Genomic DNA, 13,022 nt, shown 5'->3' with positions numbered 1-13,022 from the left:
TCTCATTTTGTTAAATCACAGAATCCTGACATTTTAGCAGGGGTGTGTAGACTTTTTATATTTTATATATATATATATATATTATATTTATTTTTTTTTATTTTTTTTTATTTTTTCTGAGGTGTAGGATCCCCCAATTTCCCTGATCTCCCCCCCCCCCCCCCCCCCCAAACAGCTCTCTAAGCCTCCCCCCTCGACCTATTGGCCGCCATCTTAGGTACTGGCAGCTGTCTGTCAGTACCCAGTTTACAAAAAATGTGCTCCTTTTTTATATTTGCCCCATTTTCTGTACCCCCAATACCCTTATCCCCTCCCAGATCCCTTTCCCAATACTTGAATCCTCTCCCTCCTTCCCTTTCACTATTGATGTCTCATAGTGTAGCAGGCCCCCAGACCCATCAGCCTCTCTGACAGGAAATCGGCTAACATCGATGGGCCGCCTCCCATGCCACCAACGATCGTCACCATCTCTGGCCCCCTCTGCATCGCTGTGCTTAAAAAGGGTATTGCAAGATGCCTCAATATTGAGGTATCGCTGCAATACCCTGAAAGCGTCTGGAAGCGATCAGGATCGCTTCCGCTTGCTTGAATGAAACCCCAGAGGACGTGCCAGGCACATCTTTGGTCATTAACTGACACTTTTTGTAGGACGTGTCTGGCACGTCCTTGGTCATTAAAGAGATACTAAACCCACATTTTTTTTATTTCTTTCATGATTCACACAGAGCATGCAAGTTTAAGCAACTTTCTCATTTACTCCTATTATCAATTATTTGTTCGCTTGGTATCTTTATTTGAAAAGCAGGAATGAAAGCTTAGGAGCCGGCCCATTTTTGGTTCGGCACCTGGGTTGCGCTTGCTGGCTAAATGTAGCGATCAAGCGCTACCCATGTGTTGAACCAAAAATGGGTCGGCTCCTACGCTTACATTATTGCTTTTTCAAATAAAGATAGCAAGAGATCACGATAACAGGAGTAAATTAGAAAGTTGCTTAAATTTGCATGCTCTTTCTGAATCACAAAAGAATAAATTTGTGTTTAGTATCCCTTTAACTGCGCTTGACAGCATATGGTCAGCATCCACACAATATGTAGAGATACATACATATACATGTTTGTATTTGTGTACCTATGTATTTACAGACATATATACATATGTACACACACATAAATATATATAAGTGCATTGAAGCCCTTTGCAGTTAAGTAGATGAAAACATGTAAAAGCATAATTATGCAATATTTATATTTAATGAAGTGTTATAATGTGTATTTACTGTAAATATTTCACATTCCAATGTTCTGCACATAGCAGAATATTTTCTATGAATTTTTAAATAGATATTCATATATATATATATATATATATATATATATATATATATATATATATATATATATATACACACACATACATACACACACACACACATATATATACATATACATATATATATATATATATACATATACATACACACATACATACACACACACTATATACACACACATTATATATACAGATATATATACTGTATATATATCTGTATATATAATGTGTGTGTGTATGTATGTGTGTATGTATATGTGTGTATATATGTATATGTATATATGTGTGTGTGTATGTATGTGTATATATATATATATGTGTATATATATATATATATATATATATATATATATATATATATATATATATATATATATATATATATATATATATTTTTATCCTGAAGAAAAGCGCACTCCAAAGGTCTTGGTAATAATCCCACTTTAATGCATTTTCGAGCCACAGAAGCTCATCCTCAGACAGGCAGAAATTTTACAATTACTCTTACCACCACCGAAAATGTAAACACAGCAAACAGGGACGTCACGCTCTACACAGTAGGCACTCCCCCAAGTGGGAGTGTTCAACCGTGTCAACGTAAGTCCTAAGAAATAAATAAACATAAGATAATCAAACTGATAATATAATATTAATATTAAAAACAATGCGGTAAAGACGGCAGCATAGAAATATAACAGAGCTGAGAACAAATGTGTAGTACTATCACGATGCGTGTGAGCAATTTATACATATCCGGCAGCTACATGGTTGCCAAGGAAACTGTCAACGAAATCAGCTGACAGAATATTGCGCAAACGAGAAAGTGTCAGTTTAACACATAAGTAAGAGAAAGGGAATAGAATGAAATAGAAGTGAATAGTACATTTCAAGAGAGTCTATGAACCATCACATTAATCTCTGTACTGAATAAAACAATCTATGAGATAGACATATTAGTAGTTAGACAAAAAGGCAAATTAACGGCATATTCAAAAGCTATCCCAGTGATCAGCGGATATGCAACACATTTAAACATAATAAAGGATAATGAGGGATTTGATGTATACAAATTGAACAAACAAGAATCACAATATCAGTGAATGTATCAAATAATGTATCAAATAATCAGCCGGATGGATGATAGCGCTCACTGTAGAATATTTGTAGGAAGTGCCTATAATTACACCATTAGAGAAACGCCTGCCAGTCTAGGTGAACATTGAGTTCCTTTGGCGTAATGGTTTTTAATCTGAAAGTCCATCTGGCCTCTCTCTGTAACAAAAGTTTATTCCGATCACCCTCCTAGTCATAGTTATTTATGCTTGCACCCGATGGCCAGCTTCATACTGTGTTTGTTGCCTTTACTACCAAGATCTCCACCCTTCTGTGCGGTATGACGACAAAGGAAGAATTAACATCAGCTGCAGGATTAGACACAAGCGAGACCATACCTGGGGCTAGTGTTTTTTAGTTCACACAAGCAGATGCGGATTTGATTCGCTTTGATAGACTCATTACACAGCCTACTATCGATAAACCATCATTTATATATACACACCTTCTGAAATTAAAACAGAAAAAGATCTTACTTTACACGGCACCTACCTCTCCGAATATCACAAGAGTGGTTATATCCCACAAGGGTTCCGCATAAAAAATGTACCGACTATTGGGAGGAACAATCCAGCATTTTGCGAACGCTGGTGCAATATAGAAAATAAATGTTCATTAGATCTGCTTCTTTTAGTTATTCAGGAGGTTGCTCGACTTTTGGCCTTGATTAAAACTGAGATTTCTGTATATGAATTGTCTAATCTGACACGCCTACGGGCTGATACTAGTGAAGATTGGCTCAAGAAATTACAGGATAAAGTAGACCGCTATGATTCTGACTTAATTGACTTTAAAAACAAAAAATTAGAGGCAGTAATTGGTGATTATAGGGAGAAGCGGGTGTACCTGTGGCAACTTTCTTTCTTTCTTTCTTTTTTTTTTTTTATCTTTTTATTGGGGTTCTGGAAAAGGCATACATAAAATAAAATAAAACAAAACACAGTGTCATGAAATGCAGGAAACATAGAAAAAAAAATACAGGCTTGTACAGCATCACAGGACATTTCTAAGAGTACAATACAAAAACGTATTATTCCAGGGTAATGCCTACCATGTTACGTGCCTCCCAGTTGACAAAAGACGCCACTCTTGGACCTCATTAATAAACACAAAACCTTAGATAGGGGGGTATATCTAGGAGAGAGACCACTTTTGGATTTCTACATGAGAACCTCTTTTGTATACGTTGAATAAAGTCTCATATAGAAATACAGGGTAGTATGAACCTACAAAATATTTTGCATCAAGGTGGAATTGGCAATTTCAGAATATATAGAAATATAGCGTAGGATGAACATACAGAATGATTTTTGTCAAGGTGGGATTGGCAATTTATGAATAAAGTTTCATACAGAAATACAGGGTAGTATGAACATGCAAAATATTTTTCATCAAGGTGGAATTGGCAATTTAAGAATCTTTAGAGTTAAAATGGTGGGGGAGAATAAAATTATCCATTAAATCATGTTATTACACCGAATGGATCCAACTATTGGAAGCAAATCCTTATATTTGGCTATGGGTAGTAGTCTGATTCTGCCATTACTATATAAACCAGCAAATGTGTGGGAGCATTCAGCAAAAAACATAGATTAATCTCATGAGGGCCAGCATACCTGCTATGGTATATGTGTTGTAGGGTAAGGGCTATAACTACGAAAGGAGCATGTTCAACTAAAATGAGATAGGGAGGCCCTAAGCATAGACTTCACTGTCTGTTCTAGAAGGGGAGTGAAGTGTCAATATTGAGGTTATTAGTAGGGCAGCTATCACATTTGTGGGTGCATATATAAAGACACTTTCACATTCCTCCATGTGCCTATAGTCTCGCCACATCGCCCGCATATAGCAAGACCACAAAGCGCCATAGTTGGAAACCGTGAATGAGCCCCCGTAAAAAGAGCTAGTAGAAATAAAATAATTTCTAAGGTAGAATCGTTATTTCTAAATGAATAAGAACAAATATGTTTGCCCTGTACAGAGACACAATAAGTCAACATCTAAATCTTATATTATACATTTACCATACGTGGATATAGGTCCCAGTGAGCTGCACTAAGGAGATATTGGGATAAAATTATCATTTCAAAGTGAGTGAAAACAAATATGATTGCCCTGTATGTGTCCATAAAAGGGTGACATTTAATTCTTATACTAGGCATATACCAGGAGTAAATACAGTCCCCAATTAGCTGCTTTTATGAAAAAGAGCTGTAAAATGCTCCTTTTTTTCTTCATTTTAGCTGCTAGTGAGAGCAAGAAAAATAAAAAAATAAAAGGACAGATACTATGAGAATTGTGCTTATCTAAACAATAACAATGTCGTTATTAAACTCCTGTCTCAGGATAATTACTAAGTGCGATCCATTTTTGTCTTTTGAAAAGAGTTCTCAGTTGTGGAATTTAAAGTCTTAATATCATGAGGTGTCCAGACATGTATAAAAGCTGTACTGCTCATAAACTCGGATTGCTGGATTCAGACCCCATTTTGAGGTAGGATCGCTACTGCTAAGTTAGTAGTACTGTGTCTTGGTAACATATAAGTAATTAGGAATCAAACATTTAACTTTTATTTGAAACAGGCCACTTATATAACAATGAATAAAGCCAACATAAAAACACGGTATCACACAGATAGAAGTCCGTGTAACTAAAATCGGTCAAGTAAGTAGGAGTTGCGGGGAGTTCACTGTTCACCTCCTTAATCCGAATGCATGTTGCGAACTAACCCACTCTGGACCTTAGCATACCTGTGTGCAACTTAGGGCATAGAAGACTATAGTAGAGACTAGGGTAAGCTTGACTGTATGTGTGGATGCGTCTCCTCATAGCTAGCGATCGTGAGCCAGGAACTCCTATCATGCTATCTCCACAGTGAAGCAAGGTTGTAGGTGCGTTATATGTCACAAAAAGCATGTGACCCTCTCTCCTTGATAACGGTGTGGTGATCTGTGAGGCCTGGGTGTCAAACAGTACGATGCTGTGCTGGACTTCTTGGTTCTGCTGGGTAGGTCTATGCGAAGGCAACATGCAACCTGAGGCTGATATGATATTGTGCTGAACTGGTGTGTTGAGATTTGCTGCGATCATATTTCCTAGATACTCAGTGCCAGCCTAAGCGAACTCTTTCTGCAAGAGATATCTATCCGATAGAGGTGTTGCGGTCAGCTTCATTATTGGAAGTTCACTGTCCATGAGGGGCTCCAGGTCAGACACCACTGCGCTTTCTAGGGCCATATTACGCTGTTGAATTGCGTCAGTGCCATTTCCCCAGGCCAGATCTATGACTCCCAAGCCGTATAAAATGTTCATCCAAGACTTTGGCGATCTGATCAAGTAGGAGAATATCCTTGGGCTCCATCGGGTGAATTTGGTATTTAAATCCCCAGTGAGAATAGGTAGGATCGGAACTCTCCAGGTTCCTTCTAACGACAGAGGCCTAGGGCACTCTGCCGGGGGGTTATGTGGGAGGCCAGAGCCTCAAAAAGTCTCCGGTTAATTGTAGCTGACCCCGATCAAAGTAATAGACAGTGATGGCTGTTGGGCTTCTTCATCTGCGTCTCGTATGGCAAGTTTGGCTAGGCGATGCCGATTGTAAAAGGGTGCTATTTAGAGGATTAAGTAAGAAGCTTGTAGCAGCTAACAATTAAGCGATCTGTCATGGCCGCCGCCCGGAAGTTCTCCCCTGTGGCAACTTTCATCGCCAGAGACGCACGCTATCAAAAACCCAAAGATCTCAAGACGGTTGCGAGTTCTGCATCGGGTTCAGGATCAGATGGGGATACCCCAGGACATTCAACACCCGCCCAACACAGGAGTGACCACACGGTCAAAAAACTGTGCAGGAAAAGAACAAGGACAAGAAGAGGCGGGTATAAAGAAAAAACTGCCACCCATGCCTCCTAAATGAGTCAAGAGAACATTGTGGTTAATTTGAGTGACTATGTCCTAAGCGATCTTGAACTTAATATCCTTAACAAAGGCTTGACCTTTATACCGACATGCAAAATTGACCCATTTGACTTGCTCATTGACGTGAAGAAATTTCAACGACAACTATCTTTGAAAGAAAAATTTCATAAAAAGTCAACCTACACTCCCCAATTTACAAATGCCAGCATTAATACTTTTTCTAGATTAATGCTTGATGATCTGAATGAGACGGTCAAACAACATCAATTTGACACCTATAATAATTTTTCGAAGGTGGAATGGAATACGATGAAAACACTCACTGATAATAAAAACTATTATCGTTCGTGAAGCGGACAAGGGAAAGGCAACTGTTCTGCTAAATTATTGGGATTATTGGGATGAGATATTATCTCAACTGTCTGATGACAGGATTTACAGATTGCTACACCATGATCCAACTACGGTATACAAACAACAGATTGATCGATACATCACATTGATATATGAACAAGGCTTTATTGACAAGGATACAAGTATATTTCTAAACACTACCCATCCACGGACTCCCGTGTTCTATATGTTATTCAGGATAGTTTTGGCTATTGGCTCCTTGCAACAGCCTTTAGCTATTTTTGTAGATTCTTTCCTACAACCTCTTGTCCAACATACGGCATCTTACCTCAAAGACTCAGCTACATTACTGGGTTTATTGGCAGGGATGGGAACAATAGATGAGAATGTGCTGCTTGTTACCTTAGATGTAACAAGCTTGTACACTGTGATCACCCACACTGAGGGTTTGCGAGCGATTGCCTTCCATCTATCCAGGTTCCCATATATAGGTCCACCCCCCGGAGATCTTACTTTATCTCCTTGAGATTTGCCTTACTACCAATTATTTTAGATTTGAACAGTTGTTCTATCTTCAATTGACAGGAACGACGATGGGGTCTAATGTGGCCCCATAGTACGCCAACCTGTATATGGCCTGGTTTGAAGAGTTTGAAACTGGATTATTGGAAAATGAGAAAATTCTTTTTTTCAAGATATATATATATACACGATCTGCTTCTATTTTGGTCAGGTTCCTCGTAAGATCCGGAAAAATAGTTTGAAAACATCAATCGGGCGAACAGAGCATTACAATTCAAGATGCATTATGACAAGGAACAAATAGACTTCCTTGACATCCGTCTATACAAACATTTAGGCAAGTTGCATTCCATATTGTTTCACAAAGGGACCGACAGGAACTCACTATTACGCTTCACCAGTTGCCATCCACCTGCAATTAAGAGATCTCTGCCTAAATCACAACTACTAAGGAACAACACTGAAGAGGACAATAAAGAAAAACAGCTTGACGAGATGATTCAAAGATTTCGGATGAGAGACTATCCTAAAAAACTATTGGAATCTCAGAGCTCCAAACTCCCTAAGGTCGTTGGCGCAGCAGCAAAAAGTATGGATCAACGCATGATATTCGTCACCACCTACACTGGAGATAAAAAACACCTTCCCGGAGGTGGTTAAAAAACATTGGGATATTATTACCACAGATAAGTCCCTTCCACTTACCCAGATGTCAGCTTCACGGATTGGCTACTGCCGATCAAGATCTTTGAGAGATTTTCTTGTCAAAACGGACCCTATTGAATGCTACAAACAAACCACCTGGCTGGATTTAAAAAAAACAGGTGTGTTTCGATGTCTTGGCTGCGTTACCTGCAGTGGACTCATTACGGATCCATCCTTCACTCACCCCATAGGCGTCAGGTATATAAACACAAATATCGCCTTACATGTAATACGACCTACATTGTGTATTTATTACACTGCATTTGTGGTATGTACTATGTGGGCAAGACTTCTGTCGACCTCCGGACTAGAATGGCGAATCATTGCTCGGCCATCCGGACAGCTTTAAAACAAGGGTGCTCTGAACAACCGGTGGCTCAGCACTTTTTGGAATGCCAACACAAATTTACAGACTTGAAATACACCATTTTTGACCACGTCCCCCCTATGACTAGGGGGGGGGGTGCTCGGAATAAACTTTTGTTACAGAGAGATGCCAGATGGACTTTCAGATTAGAAACCATTACGCCAAAGGGACTCAATGTTCACATAGACTGGCAGGCGTTTCTCTAATGGTGTAATTATAGGAACTTCCTACAAATATTCTACAGTGAGAGCCATCATCCATCCGGCTGATTATTTGATACCGTATTTGATACATTCACTGATATTGTGATTCTTGTTTGTTCAATTTGTATACATCAAATCCCTCATTATCCTTTATTATGTTTAAATGTGTTGCATATCCGCTGATCACTGGGATAGTTTTTGAATATGCCGTTAATTTGCCTTTTTGTCTAACTACTAATATGTCTATCTCATAGATTGTTTTATTTAGTACATACATTAATGTGATGGTTCCTAGACTCTCTCTTGAAATGTACTATTCACTTCTATTCCATTCTATTCCCTGTCTCTTACTTATGTGTTAAACTGTCACTTTCTCGTTTGCGCAATATTCTGTCAGCTGATTTCGTTGACAGTTTCCTTGGCAACCATGTAGCTGCCGGATATGTATAAATTGTTCACACGCATCGTGATAGTACTACACATTTGTTCTCAGCTCTGTTATATTTCTATGCTGACGTCTTTACCGCATTGTTTTTAATATTAATATTCTATTATCAGTTTGATTATCTTATGTTTATTTATTTCTTAGGACTTTCGTTGACACAGATGAACACTCCCACTTGGGGGAGTGCCTACTGTGTAGAGCGTGACGTCCCTGTTTGCTGTGTTTAAATTTCCGGTGGTGGTAAGAGCAATTGTAATTTTTCTGCCTGTCTGAGGACGAGCTTCTGTGGCTTGAAAACGCATTAAAGTGGGATTATTACCAAGACCTTTGGAGTGCGCTTTTCTTCAGGATTATGCTTTGTTTTTTGCTGCACACAGGGCTTCATTTCTGGGAAAGTATCTGGAACTGGAGCCCAATCTGACATAGCATTGCATGGCATGGATAGAGTCAGATTGGGCTGGGGGTGGAGTTAGCAAGGGTAGGTCCAACCATGACTTGTGTGTGTATATATATATATATATATATATTTATATATTTACAATATGATTTCATTATTTATTTTGTTCCATTCTGAAATTGTAAGTATTTCAGTTCCTGTTAGAAATGCAGATCTCTTTTATATCCCACACAGCCATTGGCTGCACACTCTAGTAACCTATTTATAACTGTCCCTAATTGGCCACAGCAGAGTTAGTAGCCTAAGTTACAACATGGCAGCTCCCATTGTTTTATAAACTTTACATTACACTTATTTTGTCACTATTTAAACAAACTAATGAAACTTTAAAAAATGCAACTACGTGTTATTCTCAGACTAATCTTTTCTTTAAATGCATCATTCTATTTAACATTTTTTTTAGTGTTTAATGTCCCTTTAATGGTTACCATTTTCACAAAGTTAAACCAATACATTTATATTGTAGCGATTGCTGTTCTTTAAATACTATAGGAATAATGCATCTTCAAGTAATGTTTCCTCCTGACCTGCTTATCCACATAGTCACTAGAACTATTAGTGAACAGGGATTGCAATAAAGGCTAACTGGTTTCATATTCTAGACACCTGTATAGACAGTTTTTCTTTGTATTGGCTACTAACTTTTCGTGTAAATTATAGTAATCATGAAGACTTGCGGTGGGCGGCCGCTGAGGGAAGACGCAAGACTGGTGAGCTCCGTAATTTCTCAGCTCACAGTCCAAGCCTTTCCACATTAACCTGGCCAAAAAGCTGCAAAACCTTGGCAGGGAAACCCTCTATACCTGCCCGGACTCGATGCATTAGGAGCAAATTAGACCCGCTCCCTCACCGGAAGGAAAAATAAATAATTCACCCAGAAGCCGGACAACAGAAATGGCGAACAGAGAGGCTAATATACCGCATAGCGGAGAGAAGAAGGAGAGAGGTCACCCCTGGTGTAGCCGGTCTGAGGGGTTAAAGTACTCGAAGGTAGGAGTCGGCAGTACACAGGGAGAACCGCAGTTGGTGAGTCGCATGGTGGAGCTGCGGCCGCCATCTTGATTTTCATTAATCCTTTGTAACGTCTCGAACACTAGTAACAGAAGGGCCATACAAGTACTGATTTACAACCCACAACCCAGTAACAATTGCTGTGGGGCACATGAAGAGAACCCTTAGACATCATTATTAGTTTTATTTGACTGAAAAGACACTACGCAACTTAACGCTGTCCTTAGCCGCAGCCACACGTGACTTTCAATGCACAGACTGCTACAACGATCAATAAACAAAGTCTTTGCAAACATTAAGTAAGGTGCTGATACCCTTCCCGGACTATCTCCAGGCATACAGCTCCACTAAAGGCTGGCTAAGAAATGCGGACACTGTCTGAGACCTCTGCAGAGAGGGGAGATGCTAATTGAGAACCAAACATGAAAAAGTAACTACACAGTACGTGGAGCCCCCTTACAAACTGCAAACATATACTCGCTAGATAAATGCTCCAATGATTAACTCATGAGAACGTGACTATCTGTACATACCATCAAGAATACAAGACCTCAATCTCTCCTTTTGTTCCTGTTTTTGTTTACTGGAAGTGGAGACATATTCTCTGAAAAGTGTATGCAGAAATACTACTCTACTTTTGTTAAAACCACCTGCACCATGTCAAATAGACAAAAGAACCAAGAAAGGAAAACCAAGGCTGCAGTGGAAGTACACGCTGCAGAAAAAGAAAGCATGGCTACAGATCTTGCAGAGGAGACCCTGACAGATACCCACCCCATTGTTGCCCAGATCTCTGCTCTGTTCCTCCCCAAAATAGAGCAGTTACAGACGGGGATGTACTCTTTGTCATCTGACTTTAAGACCTTCTCTTCCAGACTACAACATGTTGAGCAGAGGGTAGGTGATGGAGAAATCCTACAAAGAGAAAGCTCTACAAAGATAGCTGCACTGGAAGCCCAAAACAAAACATTACTTGACAAGGTCGATGACCTGGAAAACCGCTCACGGCGCAACAATCTGCGCATTGTTGGCTTGCCAGAATCGGTGCCCAGTACAGATTTAATTGAATTTGCTGAACGAACCTTACCTACTCTGCTACAATTGAAACCTGAAGACATACCGTGTGTTGTAGAAAGAGCCCATAGAGTGGGTAACATCAATCAGGATCAGAAAAACACGAGAGGGCCCCGCCAAGTAATGATCCGATACCTCAACTTTAAAGATAAGATCCTACTTCTTAGAGCATACCGCCAGAACTCTCCCTTAACCTTTTGAAGGGAAAAAAATCCTGATCTTCCAAGATTATTCTGCGGAAATCTCCAGGAGAAGAAGGGAATTCTCACCATATTGCAAATCATTTATGGAGGCTGGCCGTCCCTTCTCGTTGTTGTTCCCAGCGAAACTCAGACTCCAGACCCAACAAGGAGTTAAATTCTTTGATGATCCCAGGCACCTCCAGAAATATCTGAGGCAGGAGCAAGAACTCACAGCCAGAGACACCTGAAGGAGAGAAGTTCAGTCCTAGGATACAATTACAGAACTCGGGACATTTGTTCTCTCCCGCATGCTGTGGGATAAGGAAGGGAATAAACCCTCAAAGGTCCAAGTGTTGTATATTAAATCTTGCTTAGATTGGGTTTGTATTTGTGAAACGTTAATAGACTCTGCTACTGTTATGCTTGAAACATTTACTGGAACATGCTTTAGCTGACCTGTCGCTCTAAACAAATACTCTAGGTCAGATTACACTAGCTGTATCTGTGGGGAGGTCTGTCTTTATATTACTCACGAGGTAAAAGGCTCCATTAAGCATAGGTTGGGGGACAGGCACCTAAAAGCAATCTAGTTAACCCCCCCTTTAAAGAGAGACTCCGAAACAGATCATGGAGAAACAAGAGTTGGCACCCTATTGATACAAGCACCTAAAAAACCTGGGGGGGCAACTTTACTCTTTAGCTGGGGGGAATGTTCCCTAGCTGCTATCACTTAGTAAAGGTCCATCCTTTAGCCAGACACTGTCCGAAGGGGGAAAAAAGAAGCAATACACTGCAGCCTGGTTCTCTTAGTACTGCAGCTTTATAGAACTTTAGCCACGAAATCTAGTTCTTAGGGGGGGGCGTACTATACACACAAAAAAAACAACCATAATATAAACACCAGCAAGGTGTAGAGAAGAAAAAAGATTAGTTAGTTTATCTGATTAAGTTATGATGTTTGTTCATATTTGTTATTTTCATTGTTTACTAAATGTTTTTTCATCCAGCCAACAGGATGCCCACCTCTCTCCCGAAGGCCCAGCGAAGGGAAAAGTTAGTTGTAGCCGACAAAGCACGCCCATAAAACCCACAAGACTTCCAAGGTATTTCAATGCTATCACAACCCAGCACTCTACAACATCATACACATTAACACTTCAAACACATAAAAAACGACACTATGCTGAATAGTCATTTATCTGTAGTGAGTTGGAACGTAGGAGGCATGACCTCCCCGCAGAAGCGTAAATCAATACTACGTTATCTACACTCCAGAAAAACTGACATTGCCATCCTGGAAGAGACACACCTCTCGCAGCTAGAACATCAAAAATTGAAACAGAGCTGG

General features: G+C 39.7%; 1 protein-coding gene across 3 annotated transcripts in view; it reads left to right on the top strand.

Moving 5' to 3' along the window:
* Window positions 1-13,022, top strand: part of ANKRD46 (ankyrin repeat domain 46) — a 92,752-nt gene that overhangs the window by 23,132 nt on the left and 56,598 nt on the right. For 2 of the 3 annotated variants that reach the window (XM_053715247.1, XM_053715249.1), the window contains exon 3: window positions 12,682-12,777. The exons of the other annotated variant lie outside the window; for it this stretch is intronic. In XM_053715247.1, the coding sequence (XP_053571222.1) occupies window positions 12,682-12,777 (96 nt within the window). The remainder of the gene's footprint in view (window positions 1-12,681; window positions 12,778-13,022) is intronic. 3 annotated transcript variants of the gene reach the window in all.

Source organism: Bombina bombina, chromosome 5, assembly GCF_027579735.1.
Source record: "Bombina bombina isolate aBomBom1 chromosome 5, aBomBom1.pri, whole genome shotgun sequence".
Lineage (NCBI taxonomy): Eukaryota > Metazoa > Chordata > Amphibia > Anura > Bombinatoridae > Bombina > Bombina bombina.
Note: the sequence above shows the minus strand (reverse complement) of the source record. Positions and strands in the feature narration are given on the sequence as shown.